The sequence below is a fragment of the Python bivittatus genome, unplaced genomic scaffold, assembly GCF_059951505.1.
Source record: "Python bivittatus isolate LINGU-HERP-01145 unplaced genomic scaffold, Pbiv_v1 ctg000020_np1212, whole genome shotgun sequence".
NCBI lineage: Eukaryota > Metazoa > Chordata > Lepidosauria > Squamata > Pythonidae > Python > Python bivittatus.
Window position 1 is genome coordinate 75241499 of NW_028277030.1, and position 26063 is coordinate 75267561.

The window sequence follows — 26063 nt, forward strand, 5'->3', positions numbered from 1 at the left end:
AAAAGTTCAATCCTACTCCCCAACCCAAAGACTGTCCTGTGGATGCTGGTTGGACTCAGTCCAGTAAGTAATCAATTCACCACCTCACTCCGATAATCCAAAATCACTTCCTATCCCTTCAGAGTTCAAAGAATTCATAGGTGCTTTAGACAGATTGCAATATCAGCTGGAGGTTTGAGCTTGCATATTGCAAATGAAATTGGTGGAGGACGACCCATGGGCATTTGCTGTTGGTTTTCAGTATGTGTTTGATCTTTCTTTCAGTGAACCAGGTATTTAAATTTCTCCCTTCTGTGTTGGGAAACCAAAATACATTCCACTTTGAATTCCTCCCCTGCAAATGATACTAGAGGGGAAGGTGATACAAACCAGTTTAAGGAAAATGGAGGATGTTCAAGAACCAAAAGGGAGTATGTGAAAAATTGGATATATTTTGGAAATTGCAGAAAGCCAAGTGAGTTAGTTCAGGCTGGTACAGGGAAAGGAACAGTACACTTGTCCAGCTTCTTGGAAGGATATGTGGAGGATAAACATTTTGTAAGCCATATGTGATCACCAAGAGTAATGGAAGAGTCTTCCTTGTGATGATCAGTATGTTTGCAGGAAGCCTTGGCAAGATCCAGTTTTTCTTTAAGAAACTGGTATGCTGCCTAAAGTTCCTATAGAAAATGTGAGAACTCACAGGTGGGGAGATTGGGGCAGAGCCCAGAAACAATCATGGGTGACAGCTGTAGTGTACTGAAAAGGGAATGTGCAAACAGAAGAATTCACTGAGTTGTTATATGTTAATTCATCCATAGGCAATAGAATAATGGAATAGTGCATTTGTCTTGCTGGTGGTTCACATAACAATGAAGATATTGCTTCAAGGTAGCATTTGTTCTCTTGAGTTCACCATCAGATTGCAAGTGATGGGGGGAAAAGAAGAGTTTAATGAAAAGTATTCCAAAATGGGGTTGAGAATTGAGCACCTTTATCCAAGTTAAGATGATTAGGCATGATTTAGTGCCAGAAAACCTGGCTGATAACAAATGAGAAGTCTGGCACAAAGGGCAGGCCCCAATAGGGGATCAAATGAGGCATCTTCAACAAAAGATCTACAACTAGAATAGTGACTAGTCCCTTGACAAGTCATGGGTCAATAATAAAATTCAACTGTGTCCCAAGTCACAGTTGTGGAATGGGGTTGGCAGAAAGGTTGCAACAAATGCCTTACACAGTGGCAAGTGTGACAAGATGCATAGGTCTTGACAAAGTACCATATATCTCAAAGGAGAAAGTGGGTAGTCTTCAGAACTCTAAAACAACCCAGAAGGCTTGCTGTTGTGGCAAACGTTCAGTATGTCTTCCATCAGGGAAGATGGAATGTCTAGCCTGCAGTTGTGCAATTCTCCACATTCCCAAGAAAGGGGAGAAAAAGAATCCCAGCAGACTGGGCTAGAAAGAATTAACAGATACACAAGAATTCAGGAACTTCCCATAAGGAATTTTAGTATGAAAAACTTAAGAAGCTAATTAAAGTATTCCAGTGACTGATGAATCCCATATATAGTGAATTTACTTTTTTATCTTTCTTCTGTCCATACTATGCAATGGGTGTACAAGCCTCTTTTTTGAATGTGAGGCCTGGTTTCCATCTGTTTCTTGTTTTGGTAATAGCCAGATTGATATCAAGTTGTATCCCTCTAATGATATGAGAACTAACTCCCGTAAGACAATATGGTACCCACATGTACCATGGACATTTTTCTTGATGCCTGCCAGAATCCCTGGCCCACCTGATTTTTATTCTTTTAAAGTTAAATGAGATGCAGCAAGGGGAGGGATAAAACCCGCTCCTTTCTGTCTGAGGTAATCCCAAACATCCCTTGATACTGCCAACACATCTATTTGCATCTGAAAAACAAAAATGCTTTTTAATGCCACAGTGAACAAATGCAAAAAGAATTCCTTGCACTACTCATATACTGCAGGAAACTGAAACTCACTGCAAGAGAATGTATGCAGACTTTTACTCACAAGAGTAATAATATGCTTTTAATTTAACTGAAAAAGAAAGAATTGAAAGCTCATTTGATTTTTATTCCAGGTCAGCATCCTCCTTGCATCAGTAGAAACAATTCTTCAGTTACTAATAAAGATTGCTGACTCCAGATATTATACTCACATAATGAAATTATACAGTTGGTAACAAAGGTGCTATTTGCAGAAATCATGGCTTCATCTAAACTTTAGAATCAGGTTATCTTTGTTGTAGACCGCTAACCTTTTATACCCCACATATTTTTCAGTGTGTTCTACAAACCCACATACAAGAGAATCATCATGTTCCCTTTGTCCTGTTGCGGTCTTTATAAGATAAACCAACAACCACCCTTTTGGATAACTATTAGTCATTCAACTTTTCTGCACTGAAATACTGAACTGCTTGTCTCCTATGCGTAAACTAGCTGGAAATGAAGCCGTTCTTAAGAAAACCGTTTCAGAATTTCAACCCCTTCCTTTGACGATGGCCTGATGTTCTATCTGGACCACATTTACCATGGCCCCTGACTGGAGGATTCCTCTGTTTCTTTAACCCCTTCTGGACCAAGAAAGTAAAAATACACCACAGTCCCTCTCACTTGGGCTAAAATGGAAAAATGGCAGAACTCTAATCAATTTCATCTTCTTAAAAAAAATTATAATCAGGTCCATTTCTTCATTGTACCATTAGTGAGCTTGTAAAAAGAAAAAAAGCCTAGCTTCTCGCTGTTCCATGATGAACTCATACATTGAAATGAAGCACAACAGATGATCAGATACCACTTGAGCCTGTACAAGTCAGAAAATGCTACTAGCAGAAACGGTTGGAGGTTGCCTTTCAGGTCAGTTGGGTGAAAGTAGAATACGTTATACGTTCCTTTCCGTGAGAAATAGTCAATGGCCTGTACTCATACTGGGGCAATATGGCTCAGCCAAAACAGAATCCAAGCATTTTAAAACTCTTGCTCATGGATGAGACTTCCAGGGAAGAAATGGTGGACTGAAGACAGCTCTGCGAAAAGCGGAACAGACAACTGCAGTGCAATGAAGAGCGGGCAAGTAGACTGGCTCTTTGATAATTCCTCTCCAGTTTAGGAGAGGACTTGAAATTATCCACAAGTACTCCAGATTGTTGCTCCTCATGAGGAGAATGCAAGACAGTGGTCTTCAGGTTTAGAGCTCTGGGAGACGAAGGAATAGCCATCTTGCTCAAAATGTGGTTGGCGCCTTTGAAAGGACACTGGGTTTGCATACTTCCTTTTCTAATCACTTTTGAAAATTGCTTGTTAACTGCTTTTCAGCTATTATGAACCTTTGGACTGACAAGCTTTGCAGCACTGGGTGAGTTTCCTTCGATCCTTAGCAAAAGAAGTTTTAAATACAAATTTAAGAACTTAAAAAAAATATTTTTGGCATAAACAGCAAAAGGGGGATTAAAACTTTGATTTTAGAAAGTTACAAATGGACTAAGGGTCCATATAAATTTGAAATAAGATTTTGGAATTAATTATAAAGAATCCTTCCCATGGGAAAATGCTTTTGTTTTGAATTCTTTAAAAGAAAATATGAGACTTTAAAAATTCAACATTAGAGGGAACTAGAAGGAAATAAAGATTACAATTAAAGAACATTCAAACTCAATTTACAAATACAGAACAAAACACATGGGACATATTGAAGGATATTTTTGAACAACAGATCCAGAAGTTAATTTTAAGAAGTCTGCCTCTATGGATAGACTGTGTTTAAAAGATGTTATGGAACAAGTTTTACCAGACAAGACTGAGACTTGTCTGAAAGTGGATTTTAAAATGACAGGTTACAAAAATGATATGGAAAAAGATGTTATACCAGACATACAAAAGAAACCGGCTGATGTCTTAATAACCAAAAGGGATATACAAATAGCAAACCAAGGGAGTGACCTGGATAATTTTTCTATATTGGATTTACAAAAGAGACTCTTTAAAGCTTTGAAGAATTTTGTGAGAAGGGACAAAGAAAAAATGAAAAGAAATCAATTCTAGGACATTATTTGAAGGGACTAAAGATGAAGATTGTTAAAAGTAAAAGGAAGGAATATAAAGTTGGTTTATTTGATCAAGGTTACAATAGATATGTTATCTCTGGTAACCCTTAATGGACTTTTGCTGACCAGGACTGAAACAATGAGGCTGTAAGGATTTCTTTATAGATAAGAGATGGAATATGGGAAGAAGAGATCATTTGTTGTATTTTAAGAGAAGTTTGTAAGTTACTAAAATTGTTTATACTTGTGATGAAGGGGGAAGTCATTTCTGTATAATTTCTTTTTTTCTTTACTATATTATTTTTTCTTTTTCCCTATTTTTCTATTTTTCAACTTTCTATTTCTTTTAATTCATTTTTTAAAGTTTGTATTAGTTTTTATTGTTGTAATCATAATTTTTAATATAAATTACTATAAAAAAACTCTTGCTCATGCAATCTAACTCCTCCACATTACTTTTCATTTCCCCTCACGCATCCCAGATCTTTGCTGCAGGCCTACCCTTCCTCAAGGGAAGTTTTCCAAAGGATGCAGTAGGAAGAAACAAGGCATCTATTTAAATGAGTATTTTTCTATTCAGGCTGCATTCTATACAACCCATTATGTTTTTTTAATCTGCAATTTGAGTTGTTTGAATTGTGAGCTTACTTACTGTCTCCAAGAAAGTGACCCCCCCCATTTTAAAGCAATCAGCAAAGTTGTAATACACAGGAATTTATAAACAATGAAATATAAAACAGATAGGAGGGACATATATAGGGTTTGGGAAACCAGTCTTTTTAACAATCGTCGTGCTAAGTAAATCTATTTCATACACAAATAATTATTAGCAAACCTGGTTCTGTCCTCGTTTCACAGGGCACAATACATTCTCTCTATTGAGATATGCATTTTATCCAATTTACCATTTTGACAATGGGACTTCCTGTTTTAATCAGTATCAGCAAAGTCAATATTCTGATTAATAAGATTTAAATGCAAGAGTTTAATTTGGGTTGCCATGAGCAAGTAACAATTATCTTTAATTATTTGTTTAAAGAACACAAGACCTGTTGAATTTCTGTAGCACTTTATATTGGCCTTGTGTGACAGCATTTTCCACACAGCCAAGATGAGCAGCCAGCTGGCATTGTCTGCTATACTGAAGCACAGTTGGTTTAGAAAAGCAGGACATAAATTCTTGGATTTTTTTTATTTTTTTATGTTTATGTGCTAAGTACTTTTCTCAAAAGTATTTGTTTTTCCTCAGTCTAAAATGCACTTTCCATAACAGCCAATTTATGGACTGTGATTCATCTGCCCTAATGTTATTGACTAGAGACATACTTTTTCTCGGATTGAGCAAGAAAGAAAAAAAAGTTACTTCCTTGTCTCATCGCCCCCCCCCCCCCCCCAGCATGGTATTTCTTTAGCTTCTGTTAATAGTACATGACAATTCTCGTAAACAACTTTTATGTTCCAGGCAACCAAAAAAGGAAGAAAAAAGCTGGTTCTCCTGACAGAGATGCTTTGCCGGCCAAGTCTCCAGACTGCCTGAAATGGTAGAAACTTTTGTCACAACTGACCCAACAAGCTTGCAATTTAGATAAATGAGAAACACAGAAACATTGCTTGTTTGATGGAGAAAGTGCCTGTTATTTCCAGGTTTTTGTATATCTTACCTGCTCTAAATGATAAAAGGTATTTTTTTTAAAAAAAATTAAACTGATACTTAAAAAGTTTAATTAAAAATAAGCAGTGAAAGTTAGTTACAATAAAATCATGTTTACATACCATCCAAGCACAAACCCTAGTTCCAGCAACCAAGGACACACTGCCAAGCCACTAAGCCCCAAGGAATCTCTACTCCAACCCTAAACCAAGGACAGTTCCCATTAAGTCTCAGAATACATTTCCAAAAATAGGAAGATTCAATTATTGACAGTGTGGGAGAACTCAGATTTGCCATCTATTTTTTGTCTTCCTATCAAACCTGGTAGTTAAATTACTTATTCCCATGTTAAAAGATAGGAATTACTTACTATGTGCAAGAGTAAATGATTCAACCAAATCAAATTTTGCAAAGGTGGCTGAATCAAATGATGTTCAAGGTTCCAAATCTAAAAATGCAAATCAGTTATATCTGCTCTATTATTTTTTCAATATATTTGGCTTTTCTCAATATGTTGTATTAATACATGCACACTGTCCAATTTTCTGCATAAAGGGGAAGCAAAAACCCAGCCTTCCTGTTCCAAAAATCCTAAAGGTATAAAGTTGTGAAAACCTTTTGCTATCATGTCTGGGTCTTAACATCATACAGGTAGTCCTCGGGTTATGATGGCAATTGGGACCAGAATTTCTGTCGCTAAGCAATGCGGTAGTAAAGCGTGATGTCATGTGACCGCATTGCTTAGCAATGGCAGTCCCAGTTAGTCATAAGTCCAGGACCAGGTAGGTCATTAAGTGAGGACCTCACATGACTACAACATGGGAAGAGACGGGAGTCCCAGGCAAGCAGGCCAGCAGATGAGAGCTACGGGTGGGCAGGCACTAGGGAATGGGTGCCGTGGGTGGGCACTAAGGAGGATAAGTGGGGGCAAATGCCATGCACAGGCACTAGGAAGCACAGGCAGGTGCTGCAGGCAGGTGGTGGGGAGTGTGGGCAGGTGCCACTGCTCTGCCAGGAAGGGAAAGGGCCAAAGCTGCGAGTCCATCGCATCACATTGCATGCCACTGCCGACCAGGTGATCCTCACACTGATCGGTGAAGTTGGGACAATTCCACAGTGCCTCCCCCACACATGGCCAGGATACCTACTGGTAATTCCTGGCAACTACTTGGCTGAGGGCTTCCCGCATGGCAAGGCAGCTGGAAAGGCAGGCAGCAGCGAAGGTGCCCTGCACAGCATGGCCAACGAAGCCCCGTACCGTAGGGCTTGAGGCCAGCCAGTGTTGGCGATCCCAACAGAAGGGAGGTAGGCAAAGAAGATGAAGGTCAGCTGGGGGTGGTGACAGCAGTTGTAAATGCGGGCTGGTCACCAAGTGCCCGGTTTGCGATCACGTGACCACAGGGATGCTGCAATGGCCAGAACTTCGAGGACCAATTGTAAGTCCATTTTTTCACTGCCTTCATAACTCTGAATGGTCACTGAACAAATGGATGTAACCCAAGGACTACCTGTAACATACTGAGCTTGATTAGGTAAACTTGTAAGAAAATGAAGGTGGGACTGAACTTGGTATAAAACATTCTTTCTATGTACACCTGCATATGTGTTTGCTGTTGCCTTTACTTAAAAATAGGCCTCCAAGTTAGTAATACATAATAAATATAAAGGTGGGAGAGGGGTAATGCTCGGGAAGGAAGGTTGGCAACATAAAATATCCACAATGAAACTTTCAGCCTTGAAATATTACTTTAAATCTGCATCCTAGTCTTTCCCTATCTCTAGCCATCAATTTTAATGATCATTCTATACAGATACTATCTAAGAAATTCATATAAAATCTCAGCAAGATTAGTTTAACTACTATTAAATTCACCACTGTTTGGATACATTTAATTTTTTATGTCTAATATTAATTACTAGTATTTTGCTATTAAAAATGAACAAGCAATACAACAAAATTAGTAATTTACAAGTTTGTCATACTTTGTTCACAGTCATATCAAAGTTAAATGTAAGAGGAAGTGTTACCATTTTTAACAGAATACAAATACCCAAATTTTAAACAAAACAATACAATTTTAAGAATCTTTAAAAATCTGATAAACATGTGTTTAGCTATCATTTTAAGACAGATCATACAAAAGACATAATTTACAAAGAGAATAGCACATATTAACAGCAAACATGTAAACAAGAAAAAACAAAAATTTAAATTGGAATATCATAGCATAAATACCATTACAAAACTAAAATGGTTTCTAAAAATTTGCAGGTTAAGGTTAACTGATAAACTGCTACTTGCATGATAACATGGGAGCACCGCTAGAAGTCCTTTCAAAAATGTAACAGCTTATTTTGAAACTTATTTTAATAATTAACTGCAAAAATAAAATGGAGACAATACTTGATTCATTATGTCCTTCTTGCCATACAAATTATTATTCCTTCAGTGTTTAGCTGAACACCTTGATCCAGCAAAGAACAACCATATGTGTCTCTTATTTAATTCTCTTAGTTCAGGAATTCTAGGCCTAAATCATATATGGAACCGAACATGGATGCCATCTATTTGCTCCCACTGGTTTCAACTGGATGTGCATATAAATTTTCTGATGTAACAAACTACACTGAAATAACAATTTTATGCACAATTCAAGGTGGATTATGGTGCTTAGGTTCTTTGGAAGTACAAAGTTATAGTTTATTAATTTCTAAATAAAGTGCATTTTGATTAACCAAAATAATATTCTGAAGTAATTCACAATCACAGAACCAAAATTATTTACCAATACATCATCCTAAAATGAATGAGTAGTTGGTGACATGTACAGGAATTCCTGAAAGTTAACTCATATTATTGTGTTACTTAGAAATCAGATAGGTCATGGCCCCCTTCCAACCTCAGTGAATCTGAAATAGATTGTTTCATTCAAGTTCTTCAGTTTCTTCTGAGAAAAGATCTGCCAAATCAGCTACAGTTAACACAGAGGCCTCCGACTGTTTCATGGAAGAATTAGAGTGACTTTGGAAACAAAACAGAAAAGAGGAAGAGAACAAATCAAGATAATTGAGAAACAGAGTGTACACTCATGGCTCTGCACTAGAGATTTATTTTATAATGATCACTGAGGAAAAGGCAGTTTCCCAAGGACAGTTTATTTCAAAGGAGTACAAAATCATGGCTGATAATTTTAAATATTTCCCAAGATGATTTACAATGGTATTTATGTTTGAAATAGTAAGCTCCTTTCTAAGCGTGTTTTATTTCAATGTTCAGTAAAATGATTCACATAATTAGAAATTATGTAGTAAATTGCTACCACTTCATATGTAAAAATGTCTATACAAAAAGTTATGTAACAAAAATGGATCTCTTCTTCAACCGAAGAGAATAAAAAAAGTTTAGATTTAATTTCAATATGTTACATAAGCCATACCAGCTGGTCAGTAACCAAACATAATTCTTTTGTATTTTAAAAGCAGACTTACAAAAATTGTGTTTGCAAATGGCCAAAAAGATGTTCTAATAGCTATTCACCATAAACAAATAACCAATGAACCTGCACTGATTTATATGGATTTACTATGCACACAATCTTGTATGCTTCTTGGGAATCTAGCTGTTTAAAAATTTAAAAATGAGACAACTGATTTACCAGGTTTTTTTTTTTGGTCTGGAAAGTAGATCAAGATCAATTTCAGGAACTGACTCAATTCCAATAGCTTGATGAAGAGTCTAAAATACAAAAGTGATTCATAGGGACTTTCCCAAAACATTAGATATAGCAAAGTCCAGTTGTTCTTATTTGCTATAGTGGTCTGAGACATTTTCACTTGACTTTTATTATGCTTCAGATTCTTTCTGTGGCAAGAATATTCACTGCAATTTGAAAATGCCTGCAGTTGAGAGTCCTTGGATAAAGCCTCTCCCTTTTTACATCATAATGCTGATTTCTGATTTCTAATGTCATAATTCTATATATGTGAACTCAGGATAACTTCTGCTTAATTCTATGGAACTTACTCCTATATATGTGTGTACAGAGTTGCAGCACATTTGAATAATAATTTGATTATCACCTTCTACCCACCTTCTTTCTACAGTTTTCATCATTGTCTGCATACGTTCTTCTATTGTTGCTTTAATCAAGAATCTATGAACAATGGTGGGCCTGCATTTTGAAAACAGAACATTTAGCAAGCTTATTATGTTTTTTTACTCAGAAGTAAATTTTACTGTGTTCAATGGGCCTTACTTACAGTAGGGGAGTAGGGGAGTCTATAGTCTTAATCCTTTTAATGGTTTCATGTATATAATCATGTAATTAATGTATATAATGTAATCAATAATCATGTAATAAGTACTGTAAGAACAAACTAGAATCAGCTGATATTTTAAAATAAAAATCAAATTAACTATAATTTCAGTAATATAGCCATATTTATAATATAGTTTTAGAAAACCCATGTACAGGAAACAGTTATTATATAAAAGGCAAAGACTTTGAAAATATGTCTAGTGCTTTTCTTTTTTTAAATCTGCTTTTTTCCATTAATTAACAAATTAAAAAACCACAGACATAGCCAGTTGTAGTTCCAGTATCTGCTAAGTGGAATAGAACCAAGACAGTATTTTTCTAGGTCAGCCAAGAACATCTCTTTTCTTCACATTTCATGGAGGAATAATACCATAAGCACAAAAAGTGCAAATTAAATATATTTATTTCAGATAAGATGATATTCTAAATCAGACTTCCAGTTTAGATGTCCTCCAAATGTGCGGACATTAATTCCCAGAATTCCCCAGAAAGCATGGCCATTGCTGTGAATGCTGGAAGGTAAAAAATCACTATATCTGAAAGGTACCTAGACTGGTAAATACTATTTTAACCTTATATATGTGATGGAATGGAATTATGAAGGCCAGGCTCAGGGAGATAAGCATTTCCTTAGCTCACCGCAGGAGCGTAGGAACTACAAGAGGATGAGACTGGCACCTCCCTGAGGAGTTCACACTGTTGTGGCTGGCTTTGGGATCTGGAGTTTCAGTCTGGGAAGATTGATGTCAGGCCTAGCCCAAGGAACTCCAAGAGACAATGCAAAATCAGTTCAGCTATGTTTATTAGCTACAACCTCTAGCAAGAATCTTCCCAGATTGAAATGAGTGGCTGCTTATTTTGGTGTCAGAATATGTGTGTATCTTCCTGGGGGTTAGGCAGGGCTTTTTCCTTCTATTGAGGAATTGTTTACGAGTGGCTGCTGAGGGTGATTAGCATGTTCACTGTAATCACCCTCAGCAGCCACTCATTAACAACTCAATAGAAGGAAAAAACCCTGCCTAACCCCAAGGAAGATACACACATATTCTGACACCAAAACAAGCAGCCACTTGTTAACCCCCCCACCCCTTCAGGCACCCTCGCTGTTCTCTATAAATACCCACAAAAGGGTCACATCATCCTGGGCACAGAGAGAACTGGCCCTGTCTGTGCTCCTGCCCTCTGAAGATGCCGGTCACAGATGCTGGCGAAACTTTAGGAAACAAAACTTCCAGAACACGGCCACACAGCCCAGAAGACCCACACCAGCCATTGTATTCTGGCTGTGAAAGCCTTCGACAATACATTCTGTGATATCTTACAATAGTATCTTGTATTGTTCATATTATAGTAGTAAATTCATTGGTAAATCAGTGACTGTTGATAAGTATAAAATATAAAGATATAAAATATATTGTTTTCCTTCTTAGTTTATATTTTTAGTTTGCACTTTTAATTTTTTAAAAAAATTCTTTTTTTTAAGATTAAATATTGTTTTGTTACAAAAAATAAAGATATTAAAAATGCAGGGGAACTACTGTAATATAAGCAAAAAGGCAGGGAATAAATGTAATCATTTAAGTAATAAGTAAAAATTCCCACTCTGTACAAAAATAGCATAAACAGTACAGTACTGAGTTTGAGAAGTATACATTCTGAAGTCACAGCACTTTAATGCTTTCTTTTCCTTACATTCTCTGATTCTACTTTAAACTCATCTGAGTCACTACATTAAATCCTAAACTGGCTCTTGTTCCTTTTTTGCCCACCACTGGTGTTAAAATCTCCTGTCTAAAACGTTTTTGGCCACTGCATATGTAATCGATTGGTATGATATCCTTGTTGTGATTATGGTGTAGGTACAGTGGTACCTCGGGATACGAACGCCTCTACTAACGAACATTTCGGGTTACGACCAGCTTTGGCAGGAAAAATTTGCCTCGGGTTACGAACTCGCCTCGACTTACGAACCGGATCCGCGGCCATTTTCCCTGCTGCCACGCGGTCGTGGCTTCCTGTGGGCGAGGTCGCAGTAGCAAGGAGACGTTCGGTGAGGCTTGTGGTGTGTTTTGCAGTGTTTTGCGAACATTTTTGGTGTGCGTGTTAGCATGGCTTCAAAGAAAATGCAGAGCAGGCTTGGCGGGAGTAAAGCTCTGAAGAGAAAATTGCCTCAGGTTGCGACCAAATTCGGGCAGAGGGCAGAACGGATTAACTGGATTTACATTGAACCCTATGGGGAAATTTGCTTCGGGTTACGACCAACTCGGGATACGTCCAGAGTCACGGAATGGATTAAGTTCGTATCCCGAGGTACCACTGTACATAAATTCACAGAGGTAACTGTCAACAACTGATTGATAATCCTAATCCTAACCCTAATTCATTGGGAGGGGGAAAAAAGAACAAGACAGCCAAAATAAGTGGGTGTAATTGATTGGTATGTAAAACTCACTGGTGGGCAAAAAGGAGAGCCTCTAAACCTTTATGAAGATGGAGTTAAATTACATGAGCCAGATGGATTTTAGAACATACTTAGTTTGCCCAATACGATGCACTCTGCCAATGGCCTGTAACTCATGGGCTGGATTCAATATGGGCTCAACCAGCAGTACCTGAGTTGCTTCAATTATGTTTAGACCATTAGAACCCGTATGGAGAGGCAAAAGCAGTATGTTGATCTTGGGATCATATTTAAATGCAGAGAGGTTTTCCTGGAAAATAAAAATATTTCAGTGAAGGATATTTGGTGGGGAAACAAATATAAATTCACAATTTTTCAGTATATTTAATAAATGTAACAGGTTAGTGACAGGAAATCCTAACTCCTTTACACATACAGAACAGCCAAATATGATGTGCAAATATAACATGGGCTCCTTGTTATCCATGACTAATAAATGATTCCCATGATACTATGGATAAATTACCCTCCACTTTTGAATTAATCAGCTTAAACAACTCATCACCTGCATTAACTGCAATAAGTTTCCATTTAAATGGAATCTGAGATTGGTTTCAGTTTGCCTAAGGTTATCCAAAATTAACTTCATCCAAAAAAAAAAGCATGCTTGTACTTTATTCCATGGTAGAACTAAAGCTGGTCCCCAGAATTTGCAGATATAAAATATATTGATTTTTAGTAAAATGTATACCCTGCTTTTCTCTGCAGTAAAATTATACAAATACAAATAATTCAATTGCAATAAAAAAATACCGTTAATCCTCGTTTTGAAAATAAACAGGAAGATAAGTGGGATAAGAGATGATAGGAAGTGACTATGTCAGCCCTTAGAAGTTGTCCAGATCAGGAAACAAGACTCCATAAAATGACTAGAACTATGCTTTACTGAGATAAATAATCCTGCAAACCTGATTGTGTTTTCTTTTCCCTCCATGTTATATCCCAGGGAGTCAGGGAGGAGACAGCCTGAGTCCCTTCCTTTCTTCTTTCCCAGGACTCAAGGAATGCTTCTGGACTTTTTGTTTTTGTAATGCATATTTTCCCCAAAGTCTCCTCCATGGCTTACCACAATGAAGATGCCTGATAGTGAGACAGTAGAATGGATACAGTTCCAGGCAGAAAGAACTGTAGCCTTGCCATAGCCTTTTCTCCCTGTAATGATCTCAAGGATTAAAATTACTAGAAGTTATTAAAAGCTGCTCAACTGTGTCCATTCACAATTTGTAAGAATAACATGCAGTTAAAACAGAAACACTGTGTTCCTACCATGAAAATTACTTCCTGTTTGATATGAAGAAGGTATCCACACAATGGACTAATCTACCAGGAACACATAACCCAGATATTCATGCACTCTCTGACTTCTTGTTCCTTCTAATTCCTTTTCTATCAAAGCTGCAACTAATGCATCTATGGAAGAGCCCATAACTGAGATGAGCAAAGCAGGAAGATGAATGAGCAAAAAACCCCATCATAGTACTGCACAAGCCTGAAAACAAAACAAAAACTCTTTTTTTTTTGGTTCCCAGACACTTCCAAAGTGGAGCGTAGATGTCTCTCCTTCACATCAAATGAGAGATATCTTTCTCAATAAGTATTCAGTTATTTCCACCATTTGGTATAAAATAAATGATCACGTAAACATGTTATACCAGAGCCAACAACTGAAAGGATGGGGTTAGGGTGACCCATAAGTGGTTAGTTCCTAGTGAGGCCAAGATTTTTTTGATGCCAAATAGAATTTAATGAGGAAAAACAGGCTGATGTAAAATGTTTATTCCAAAACTTTTCTTCCAAAGATAGCCAGGACATCAAACTTGCAATGCAAGAACTGGAAGATATCTAGGTGTCTGCCATACAGAGCATTCACTGCTGAAGTTGAGGTTGCCTTGGTGGAATGAGCCATATCCCCAGTCGGTTCAGATAGCTTCTGAAGATTGCAGGCCAAAAACATTCAAGCTTTAAGTCAATATGGCAGGTTAAAACTGTACACTTTAGAACTACAGAATTATTTATCTGTGATTCTGTAATTATGCCAAAAACTGCTAGCTGTGCAGAATCACAGATCTTCAAGTAGAAGACTACAAGAATGGACCTTCTAAGATCCAATCTGGAATGACTAGCAGAAAGACTGGAGCACCTTTTGATAACTGTAGAATCATCAAAAAACATGGCCAATATGGCCACTAAGGAACAATTAAAAATATCTGTTATCCCCGATTTGATCTTCTTGAGGACTCATGAGATATGTGTACTTATTTCTAGAGAATAACAGAATCTTGCAAAGGGCCATTTAGGCTGCTAAATCCAACTTAAAGTATCCCTGATGGACTGCTATCTAGCCTTTGCTTGAAGACATCCAGTGAAGAGTAGCACACATCACTGGGTAGTTGATTTCATTATCAAATTGCTCCTAATGTTAAGAAGACTTTTTTAAAAGTGAAATGAGCCTTTTGGGTATTTGAAGAGTGCCATAATATCCACTTACACTCTATTCAAAGCTAAACAAAACAAAACAATACAACCCGGTTCCTCTATTTATAGGACCTAGTTGTCTTTTTCTGAATCTCTTTCAGTTTCTCTGAATTGTTCTTTAAGTGTGGTACCTTGAAATGGATACAGGATTTGTGGTAAGGTCTGACCAAAGCAGAATAAAATAGAATGATCAATTACTGTGATTTGAAAATTATAATTATTTTAATTTAGCCTAAAACTGTGTTTGCATTTTTTGTAGTAAACAAAGAAGTAATTCAGGTAAGAATAAAACAAAATAATCAAGAAGTGTAACAGACAGGCCTCATGAGGAAATAATTAGAGAGGAAACAGATCACTATTTTGAGCAAAGATAGGAAAATGGCTGGAAAGAATGAGAAGCTAGATAAGATAAAATCTCACTCACTTGTTCCCTACCATCTAGATTATGGGGGCATTAATTCCTCATTTGCATCAAACCAGAATTAACTGATGGTGGATGCTAAATTTGCACTGGTTCTTATTCTGCAACCTAATGTCTTATTTATCTTTCCTGGTTTGTTTTTTAATTTACAGTACTATGGTTACTTTAGAAACTAAATTAATTTAATCAGTTCAAATACTTTGGCACAAATATCTGTTATCCTTTCTATATTGGTTTTAAGAAGAAAGAAAAAAGGAAGTATATAATAATGATAATGCAATCAATACCTGAAATTTGTGAATTCCATTGATTTGAGCAAAGTCCATGTTGTTATCGTGTAAAGCTTTTGCAATGATATCAAGCACATCTTGCCACTGCAAAATATAAGAGGCAGTTATTTACATACTAGGAAGCCTGTTTATTGCTTCCAACATCAAAAATAGGTAGTAGTACAAATATACAATTGTCAGTATTGACTAATTTTAGCTTCAATCAATTCACATTTCATTTATCAGTACACAAGAATCTAGTTGTACAATACATTCACAAAATGGTCATTTATAATTTTAGAATGTTAGAAATACCGTTGAGAAAACTAGAGATTTTGCCCCTGGATCTTTGAACTGAATTTTCTTTAAAGTTCTAACCACAGCTTCCACTTTAGTTGAGTGGCTTCCCTTTCAAGAGAAGGAAAATAAAAATTAGTTTTCATTTATACAGTATAGATCATGATAAAATTACACAGTAACATTATGTGTATTTGTTTTACCACACTATTTATAGCATATTAATTCAAGTATACCAGGAAACTCTTCAAAAATATATATAACACACAGGCATATGACCTGAGATGCTTTGTGTGGCTATAAAGATATTATGAAACTCTACCCATGAACATGATCCAGCCAACTGATATGCCCAGTTGCTTTGGATAATGGACTTAAGCACTAGACTAACTTATTGAATTACAAAGAAATCTTAAATTTCACCCTATATTTTGACAAAAATGTTGTGAAAACTACTAATTCCACAAAACCTACTTCCAAATAAAGCAAAGCTGGCTGGATGACTTTGGGCCAGTCACTCTCTCTCAGCCCAACTCACCTCACAGGGTGGTGGTTGTAGGAAAATAGGAGGAAGGAGTATTAGGTATGTTCACTGCCTTGAGTTATTTATAAAAAAATAATAAAAGCCGGATAAAAAATATTTTTTAAAAAGTAAAACTTTCCTAATGAAATCATGAATAATTTGCATTAATTAAAAAAAAAAGGAAAGCAGTCTACCTTCACAGGTATATCATCCTCCTGGTTTGCAGTCTCTGCTGTGAAGACGTAGGAGATTTCTTTATGTAAAGTTGTTTGCCTGCAGATGGCGCACTTGATTGAACTTCTGCGGGTGCCAACACTATATTGTTCTATAATAATAGCTATGCACTCATTGCAGAAACAATGTCCACATGTCAACACTGCCCACTAGATGGAGAAAAAGAAGAGTAAGAGCTTATTTGTAGTTCACATAAACAAACATGAAAACTAAAAAGGGACTACTCAGTTGTTTAAAAAAAGTGAAAAGATGCATACACATTAGATTTTTAATTTAACCGGCCAGCCTGAACATATGGTCAGGTGTCTAATGATAGAGCTCTCACACAAATTTAAACACAATGTTAAAAATAGTGAAAGCCTGTAAAAACTGAGATACAAGTCCTGGATTTCTTTGATTGCTTCATGGTATTTATTGTTGATTACGGTCACATAAAATGATGGTGGGGCAAATAACAGGGCAGCTTGTACCATACACATAAATATCAAAACAAACAAAAAATCAAACCTCTGAGGCAGGGTTTTACAGTTTGGATGACAGGGTGGACACTCATTCTCTGAATGAGAAGTCCCAAAAGTGTTAACTCCCAGGACAAAAAATAACTTTGCTTGAATTTGAAAAAACTTTAAATTAAATTTACTTAAATACAACCCGTGCATTTACTGTACCAGCCTTTCTTTTCTATCATATTAGAAATTAGAATTTAGCTATAACATTCAGAGGAGTTTGAACAGCCATAGCCAAGGCTTTTTGTGACTGTAGAATGTGCAAACATTAGTTGAAACCAGAACAGCTAATTATGCAGATTTGCATATAACTACTTATGTTGTCATCAGCTTTTAATATTAAAAAAAGGACAAAAATTTATACACAACACTGAAATTCTACAGATACCTAGAAAATCTGCTCAGCTGCCTGGTGTTTCATCAGGTAGTAAAATATACTTCAATAGCTATTTTCAGAGTTTTAAGAGCTAGATGTTTAAGTATAAATATATTTCCATATGAAAATTATAATACTTGAGATCTTTAAGAAGCAAAATTGCATACACATTCTACGTTTGGCAGCTATATGGTCCAACAGAATAATTTTTTTAATGAATACAGAATTATAACCATATAGGCCTGTTTCAAAAGACAACAGATTTATAAGTACAGTTTTGAGACTGCACACAAGCAAATTTTGGATAAAGAAAATTATTTCAAGTATGCCAATAATGAACTAAACTATCTACAGAAAAGGCCATACAGGAAATTTTACCTGTTTTCCCAGCTGCCGTGCACAAATTGGGCAGGGTTCTGGATTAACTCCTCCAGTTGTTTTATCTTGAGACTATGTGAACATTAAAGAAAAGCATTTTTACTGAGAGAGTAAAAATCAATTATGTACTGCTTAAAATAATTATCTAAGTAATTTGATGTTAACACTATTCATTTTTATTAATCAAATATGTTCTTCTTTCATAATAATCTTTCATAATAACATGACATAGTACCCCAAAAAATGAAAGAATGTGCATGAATCCAAAGAGCCAGAAATAGAACTAGAAAAAGCGTTATGCATAGCGATGGAAATATTTCAAAGTAGAGTACAGCTGGAAAGTATGTTATAGTATGAACAATACAGTGACCAGTGTCACTTGAGAGCCAGCATGATGAACTTATAAATATGTTTCAGAGCTAATATGAGAGATAATTTAAAGAAAATGAAGCCCATATCTCTTTGTGTTGAGTGATAAACTGTTTTTAAATTCACTCTTAATTCAAGCGTCTATGGGGCAAGTAACAATGGAACAATACATTAAAATGGAACCACATATCTCGTCTTTGCCCGCCTGGTAGTCAAGCACGATGGATGTGCTCCAGGTCCTGTCAATTAAACAATGCCATCTTGTGGGACCCTGGAAGTGTGCCTACTGTGCTGCAATACTTGCCCTCTTGAACAATGTCTTAACAGAACAACGTCCCCGTAGAGATTTCTGTGGCTCCCACCCTTATTGATTTAGCACATTGTTAAAGGGGACAATTGGGGACACAGTGATTGTGGAGCCCCTTGCCACTATGGCTGGTTTATAGTTAGTGTCCTGTTCTTCTAGTCAATTGTGTTCTTTCTCATATATATATTGTTTTTATTTGTAAGCCACCCAGAGTCATCAAGGAGTCAGATGGCCTAAATGTGCACATTTTCTTAGAATCAGGGTTTTACAATGTAATATACAATTATATATTAGTAAATATGGTTAAAATAGCTATGGATTATTTTAGATTTGTTTCTCTAGTTAGCAAGAGAAATCTGCAGACAGGTAACACATTAAGCCTTAAACTAGATAGCAACTCTGGATAGACAATGCAAACCTGAAACAACCTTATCAGCAGCAATTATAGAGGCAGGCTGGAATTACCCGGCATGATCCTAGTGAGTTCACAACTGTAAGCAATGCTTTTTGTGTTGTTTAAATACAGTCAACAGACACTATCTTTTAGTCATTAAAATTCCATGAAATAGGTTTCAAGGGAAAATTCTATCTTCAAAATACTAAAGATAATTTCTCCTGCCCTGGCATTTTCCCACTCTATCGGTCTTCAGTTTATGGCCAAAAACTGTAGAGGCTCACAACCAATGCATCTGGACAGCACTGACTGGGGAAGGATGTTTCAATGCATTAGGCAATAGCATAATGTAAGCCCAGGAAAGTTCAATCTTACCTTTTCTAAATTAGTGAGGTAGAGTAGCTGGCCTAGTTTCTTCTGGAGCTGTGATTTGGCAACTGCTTTGTCATTCAAAAGTTTCACTCGATTTTGTTCTACCTGGAAACCAAGTTTATTTTCATAAATCTCTTATTATATTGTGGAAAGACTTTGTAGCATATACCATCTTCTTTAGCATTATTGCTAATTAACAGAGATCTATTTTGTTTAAAATCATTCTGTCCTTCAACACCCATCATTTGCAGCGATCAGGAAATTCAGGTGAAGAGCAGAGTGTATAACATATATGATATGATGTATTTTAATTATCCTACTGTTGCTCCTCTTGAACTAGTTTAAAATGGAATTATTTTAATTTTGAATTACTTTATGGTATATTTATTGTAAACAACTTTGAAGAACCATTAAGGCTGAAGAGCAACCTATCTGCTATATACAAACAGATCTGAGGTATATAACTTCCAACATTATAATACAAAAGAGATACTACAAAAGATTAAGAAATAGCAGTGTTGGATGTTAGTTCTTTTTAGTTTCAGATTGCAGCCCTCAATGACTGCTAATCATTAGGTCTATACAATATTTTGAACCAGAACATCACTTCATTTTAACTCCAACTGAAGCAATCTTTCAAAATTAAGTAGCAACTTGTGCCAAGGCCGTCATTATTGAATAAGGTCAGCCCCAACTCAATACTTTATGAACTGATCCACCATGGCTTATTAAGCAGTATTCCAGCTTTTCAAGTATAAAGAAATGTCACCTCATGTGGCTCAATTATGTGAAGAACAGGATGATTGGGTTTTGGCTCCTCTGGATGACGCATTCTAAGACGTTCAGTGGCCATGGCAAGTTCATCAATGGCAGAAACATGGTCTCTCAAGACCATCCAATATTCATGAAGCAACTGAAAGGGTAATTATTGTAATCAAGAAAAGAACTCTAGGTTGCGGTCAACAAAACAGATTCTAAAATAACATGGGCAGAAAACATAATAGAAAACAATAACGTAGATTTCCCCCTTTGTATCTATAAATGTGTTATATGACAAGCAATTCCATCTCTACAGAACAGAGGGAAAACAATAAAACTGCAAAAATCTGTCAGTAACCAATATATTCATATGTGTGCATATGTGGGTGTCCATATATACATACACATACACAGATACAGATACATACAGTGGGGCAAAAAAGTATTTAGTCAGCCACCAATTGTGCAAGTTCTCCCACTTAAAAAGATGAGAGAGGCCTGTAATTTTCATCATAGGTATACCTCAACTATGAGAGACAAAATGGGGAAAAAATTCCAGAAAATCACATTGTCTGATTTTTAAAGAATTTATTTGCAAATCATGGTGGAAAATAAGTATTTGGTCACCTACAAACAAGCAAGATGTCTGGCTCTCACAGACCTGTAACTACTTCTTTAAGAGGCTCCTCTGTCCTCCACTCGTTACCTGTAGTAATGGCACCTTGTTATCAGTATAAAAGACACCTGTCCACAACCTCAGTCACACTCCAAACTCCACTATGGCTATCGAAGGACACTAGAAACAAAATTGTAGACCTGCACCAGGCTGGGAAGACTGAATCTGCAAGAGGCAAGCAGCTTGGTGTGAAGAAATCAACTGTGGGAGCAATAATTAGAAAAAGGAAGACATACAAGACCACTGATAATCTCCCTTGATCTGGGGCTCCATGCAAGATCTCACCCTGTGGGGTCAAAATGATCACAAGAACGGTGAGCAAAAATCCCAGAACCACATGGGGGGGACCTAGTAAATGACCTGCAGAGAGCTGGGACCAAAGTAACAAAGGCTACCATCAGTAACACACTACACTGCCAGGGACTCAAATCCTGCAGTGCCAGACGTGTCCCCCTGCTTAAGCCAGTACATGTCCGGGCCTGTCTGAAGTTTGCTAGAGAGCATTTGGATGATCCAGAAGAGGATTGGGAGAATGTCATATGGTCAGATGAAACCAAAGTAGAATGTTTTGGTCTAAACTCAACTCGTCATATTTGGAGGAGAGAGAATGCTGAGTTGCATCCAAAGAACACCATACCTACTGTGAAGCATGTGGGTGGAAACATCATGCTTTGGGGCTGTTTTTCTGCAAAGGGACCAGGACGACTGATCTGTGTAAAGGAAAGAATGAATGGGGCCATGTATCGTGAGATTTTGAGTGAACACCTCCTTCCATCAGCAAGGGCATTGAAGATGAAACGTGGCTGGGTCTTTCAGCATGACAATGATCCCAAACACACCGCCCGGGCAACAAAGGAGTGGCTTCGTAAGAAACATTTCAAGGTCCTGGAGTGGCCTAGCCAGTGTCCAGATCTCAACCCCATGGAAAACCTTTGGAGGGAGTTGAAAGTCCGTGTTGCCCAGCGACAGCCCCAAAACATCACTGCTCTAGAGGAGATCTGCATGGAGGAATGGGCCAAAATACCAGCAACAGTGTGTGAACACCTTGTGAAGACTTACAGAAAACGTTTGACCTCTGTCATTGCCAACAAAGGATACATAACAAAGTATTGAGATGAACTCCTGATATTGACCAAATACTTATTTTCCATCATGATTTGCAAATAAATTCTTTAAAAATCAGACAATGTGATTTTCTGGAATTTTTTCCCCATTTTGTCTCTCATAGTTGAGGTATACCTATGATGAAAATTACAGGCCTCTCTCATCTTTTTAAGTGGGAGAACGTGCACAATTGGTGGCTGACTAAATACTTTTTTGCCCCACTGTATATCTCCTTAACACGCATGGATGTACACATTACAATCTTGCAACAAGCTAGAGAAGTAATCCAAACAATTATGTCCCATTTGTAAATATGAATTAGGGACAAGACACATCTTGCTTAAGGATATTTAGTGCATAACTCATATTATTATTTACTGAGCTATATAGATCATTGAATATTCCATAATGAAATACACTTACCTGAAAAATGCCATGTTATTCTTAATTTGGGGTATTGTGATAGTGGAAGAAAATTATACACATACAATACACTCTAGCTGATCTCTTAATTTTAAGTGATGCTGTTACATTATGTAGGAATTAAGGATATAAATCACATTTCAATAATATATAGCATGTGTCATGGAAACTGAACAGATATTTGTACGTATGTCATTTGCACACAGATTCGGCAATTAGTCTATGTATTTTCAAACAACCAGAAATGAAGAAAAGATAATCTGTTTCCCACTTTTAGTACTGATTAGTGCCAGCAGTTTTAAACTCCTTACAGCAACCCCCTACTCCAAACAACTATTTTTCACTGGATGAAGCAAGTGAAGCATAAGCAATAAGAGTACTAAAAAATGTCATATATATAGACACTCATCCCTGCCTTATATCCCTGCTATTAACAAATTACCCTAGACAATCAGATTTATTCTATTTAGAATACCTACTCTTAGATAAGAACCCATCTATCTCGCTAAATGTGGAAAAAAATTTTCTATTGTCTACAAAATTTGGCAGGGTCTAATGAATGGCAGGGTCTGAATCATTAACACATGATTAAATACTTGTACTTCACAATATATACAACAACCTGTTATTTCATACTTTTTTGTTATATTTCAAGTGTTTTTAGGTTTTTGCAATGGTTTATGACTATAATAAAGTTAATTTTAATCTAAATTTTGTGCCTTGCAGCTTACTTACAGTGGTATATTTTCATTAGATCTCAAACATTTATTTGCACTAAGTATTAGCAGACTGCATTTGTTATATTAAACACACATATACAGCGCAAAGGAAAAACTGTAAACAGTAGTTATAAAACATATGAATTGCTAGTACTAGTTCTACAGATTTCTATGCTTAATATTAATATATGCAAATATATTATTTAAATGTAATGAATTTAATATGAATTTATATTAAAATATGATTATAGACTAGGAATATATAGCATGATTTTTGAAAAGGTTTAAAAATTATATTTGCTGTATTTGTGTGTGTGTGTGCACCTTTGAGTCAGCGTTGACTCCTGGCGACTGCCTAGACTAGTCCCTGCAGTTTTCTGGGCAACATTTTTGGAAGTGGTTAGCTATTGCCTTCTTCCTAGGACTGAGAAAGAGGGACTGTCCCAAAGTCTTATGGTCTCCCAGGTTCAAGGCTGGTGCCTTAACCACTACACCAAACTGGCTCTTTTTTATATATATTTGTTGTATATCATCGTCCTATTCTTTACTGAATGAATTGTTTTTTGTTGAAATGCCTGATATATTGACATTATAGCTTTTTTTTTTTGTATTTACTACCACTGCTATTCTAATTTGTTTGAATTGCTTCACATTATGCTCGAGTTGCCCACATGCCTGGTATCAAGTAACTATTATTTATATTAAGCTTTCTCTGGGATTTCTTCTTCTCGTTATACCTTATACTCCTTTTTCCATGCTTCAAAAAGTTCCAGGAAGATGTTGCCTTCTTCAATTGCCTTGGAATCTATTCTATGAGCTTTGGCAAAAGACAATATAGCTTTCAAGGACCGCTCGGTTTCACTTGCTGCCCAGAGACCTCTGCTGGTGGTAGGCAAACGATCATCAACCAGGCCTTCTTCATCTTCTATCATTTCTTCAAAGATCGCCATCTGGCCTTTTACACTTTAATGCAGAAACATTAGAGCTGTCACCATATCTGAAGGTTCTATCTGACAATTTATCTTTCTATCTAAGCTTCTATCTTAGAATCTATCTTTATCTTAATAAAATCAAAGATATTGGGCAAAGTAAAACACACCTTCACAACTGAAAAGAAATGCTACAAGGGCATGAGAATACATGATGTGATGTCATTATCTCAAAAAACAAATCCACCACGAAATTCAAATATTATTCTCTTGAAAGAGTACACTGACAGAAAGCAATTCCTTTAAGCTGCACACACTGGATAAGGGACACAGTAGTTCCTAAAGAAGAATGCATCCTTTTTTGCAGCACTAAAATTCAGAAAATACACAGACCTTTAGCAAATTTTATTGATCAGTAACTGCTTTTGGATATGAAAAAAGTTTGCTTTTTAACTGCATTAACTGCAAAGAAAAAAAGAAAGCAATAAGCACTTACGTGTGGGAGAATAGTTTTGATTCATATTCTGTGAACAATTCATCAGCTCTGCAAAAGACACAGCTGGAACACAAATTTTACAAAGAGAAGATCAGTAAACAAAGTTACTCCCTAAGTCAGGAAGCATGCTTAATCAACAGAAGTATATAAAATTAATTATTTTTAAGTTATTAATGAGAATATAACCAAGAAAAAAAGATTTGTTTTTCCATGTAAATCAATCAAGTAAGATCAAAATGTATATATTATGTCAGCTATACATCAGTTGTGTACCTTATGTTAATTAATCAATTAATTAAATCTGTACAGTACCAATTTCATTTCGCTCATGATGGCTTATAGCAATTAAAACACTCACAATACACACAACACTATAAATGATAAAATATCCACAATGAATACAAATGTTAAAACGTTTGTGGTAATTAACACCAAATAATTCATGATACAGTATAACAAGCACCATTTTTTAAGTCATAAAACAATAATACTCATTACACAATCTCATGACAGTTTCACCACAACCTGCAGAAGAAATGCTGAAGAAATCCCTGTAGTTTGGCCCTTGGCAAATATTTTTATACCTACTTGTTTAGCGGCAATCTTACAGGCCGCAGATGGCAGATAGTGGCAGCCTCAATAACCTCTTTGGAAGGAGGTCCTTCCAGATTTTTCACAGCCTCTCTCACTTGCTTCTGCAGTTTCTTCACTTCTTCCATTTGAGTTGTCAGCAGATACTGCAGTCCTCTGCAGTCACGGAATCTAGGAAGAGATAAATGGGTATTCAAAGACTAAGAACTTTATTTTGGAACTGATCTATTCACTCACATACCTGAAATGGATGGACCTTAGTCTCATCCTGAGATTGCCAATGTGGTGCCATAATTAGCCACATGGATTTTTAAAACAATCTTAAACTAAAGATTAGTTAATTTTTAAACAAAATACTGCAAAGTCATTTTGCATTCAAAGTCCAGAATCACGGTTATTTTCAGGAATGTACTTGGATTTCACATAGATTCCATATTATACCTTTAGAACATAAAAATGGCAAACAGTTTCAGTTGAGTGCTTTGTTCGTATGGCCAGAAAAAAAAACAAAAACAAAGGAAAGTTGGGATGATAGGGAGCATGCAGATCAGTTTACAAGAGAGCTGCTATGAAAAAAGGTTTATCCACCCACATAATAGTTGCCATGTTTGTTTTTATGTGCCAGCACAGGAAATTATTTTAATTTAAATTATTTTAAATACATTTCATCTAATGTACTTACTCCTCTCATTGGCTATGGACAGATAACATAAGTACCAGACAAACTATCTTGAATAGGCACATTGGAAGTCTTAAACAGTAATAGTAGGCCAAGTGGTAGCATGAAGAAGCCAGCTCATGCAATTTGGCACATTAACAACCAGTATGAGAATTTCTTAGATGTCTCCCTCATTTACTCAAGATTGCCCAGTGTGAATTTAAAAACATACAGATCCACTTAATATTGCATATGTTTATTGCAAATATTCATGACTTTTCCCCTAAACAACATTATTATTG

General features: G+C 36.3%; 1 protein-coding gene and 1 long non-coding RNA gene across 4 annotated transcripts in view; one reads left to right on the plus strand and one right to left on the minus strand.

Annotated features, from left to right (window-relative positions):
* Window positions 1-26063, plus strand: part of LOC148217099 (uncharacterized) — a 62839-nt gene that overhangs the window by 12874 nt on the left and 23902 nt on the right. The window lies entirely within an intron of this gene.
* Window positions 5464-26063, minus strand: part of SHPRH (SNF2 histone linker PHD RING helicase) — a 58692-nt gene continuing 38092 nt past the window's right edge. For 2 of the 3 annotated variants that reach the window (XM_088141741.1, XM_088141751.1), the window contains 11 exons: window positions 25101-25274; window positions 24513-24575; window positions 23825-24050; window positions 20176-20319; window positions 19410-19511; window positions 17965-18036; window positions 16665-16853; window positions 15966-16058; window positions 15669-15755; window positions 12557-12735; window positions 9198-9877 (listed from right to left, as the gene is read on the minus strand). In XM_088141741.1, the coding sequence (XP_087997867.1) occupies window positions 9673-9877; window positions 12557-12735; window positions 15669-15755; window positions 15966-16058; window positions 16665-16853; window positions 17965-18036; window positions 19410-19511; window positions 20176-20319; window positions 23825-24050; window positions 24513-24575; window positions 25101-25274 (1534 nt within the window). In that variant the 3' untranslated portion in view covers window positions 9198-9672. Of the gene's footprint in view, window positions 8728-9197; window positions 9878-12556; window positions 12736-15668; window positions 15756-15965; window positions 16059-16664; window positions 16854-17964; window positions 18037-19409; window positions 19512-20175; window positions 20320-23824; window positions 24051-24512; window positions 24576-25100; window positions 25275-26063 lie in introns of those variants that run through there. The other variant, XM_007421535.4, reaches the window with a different exon arrangement.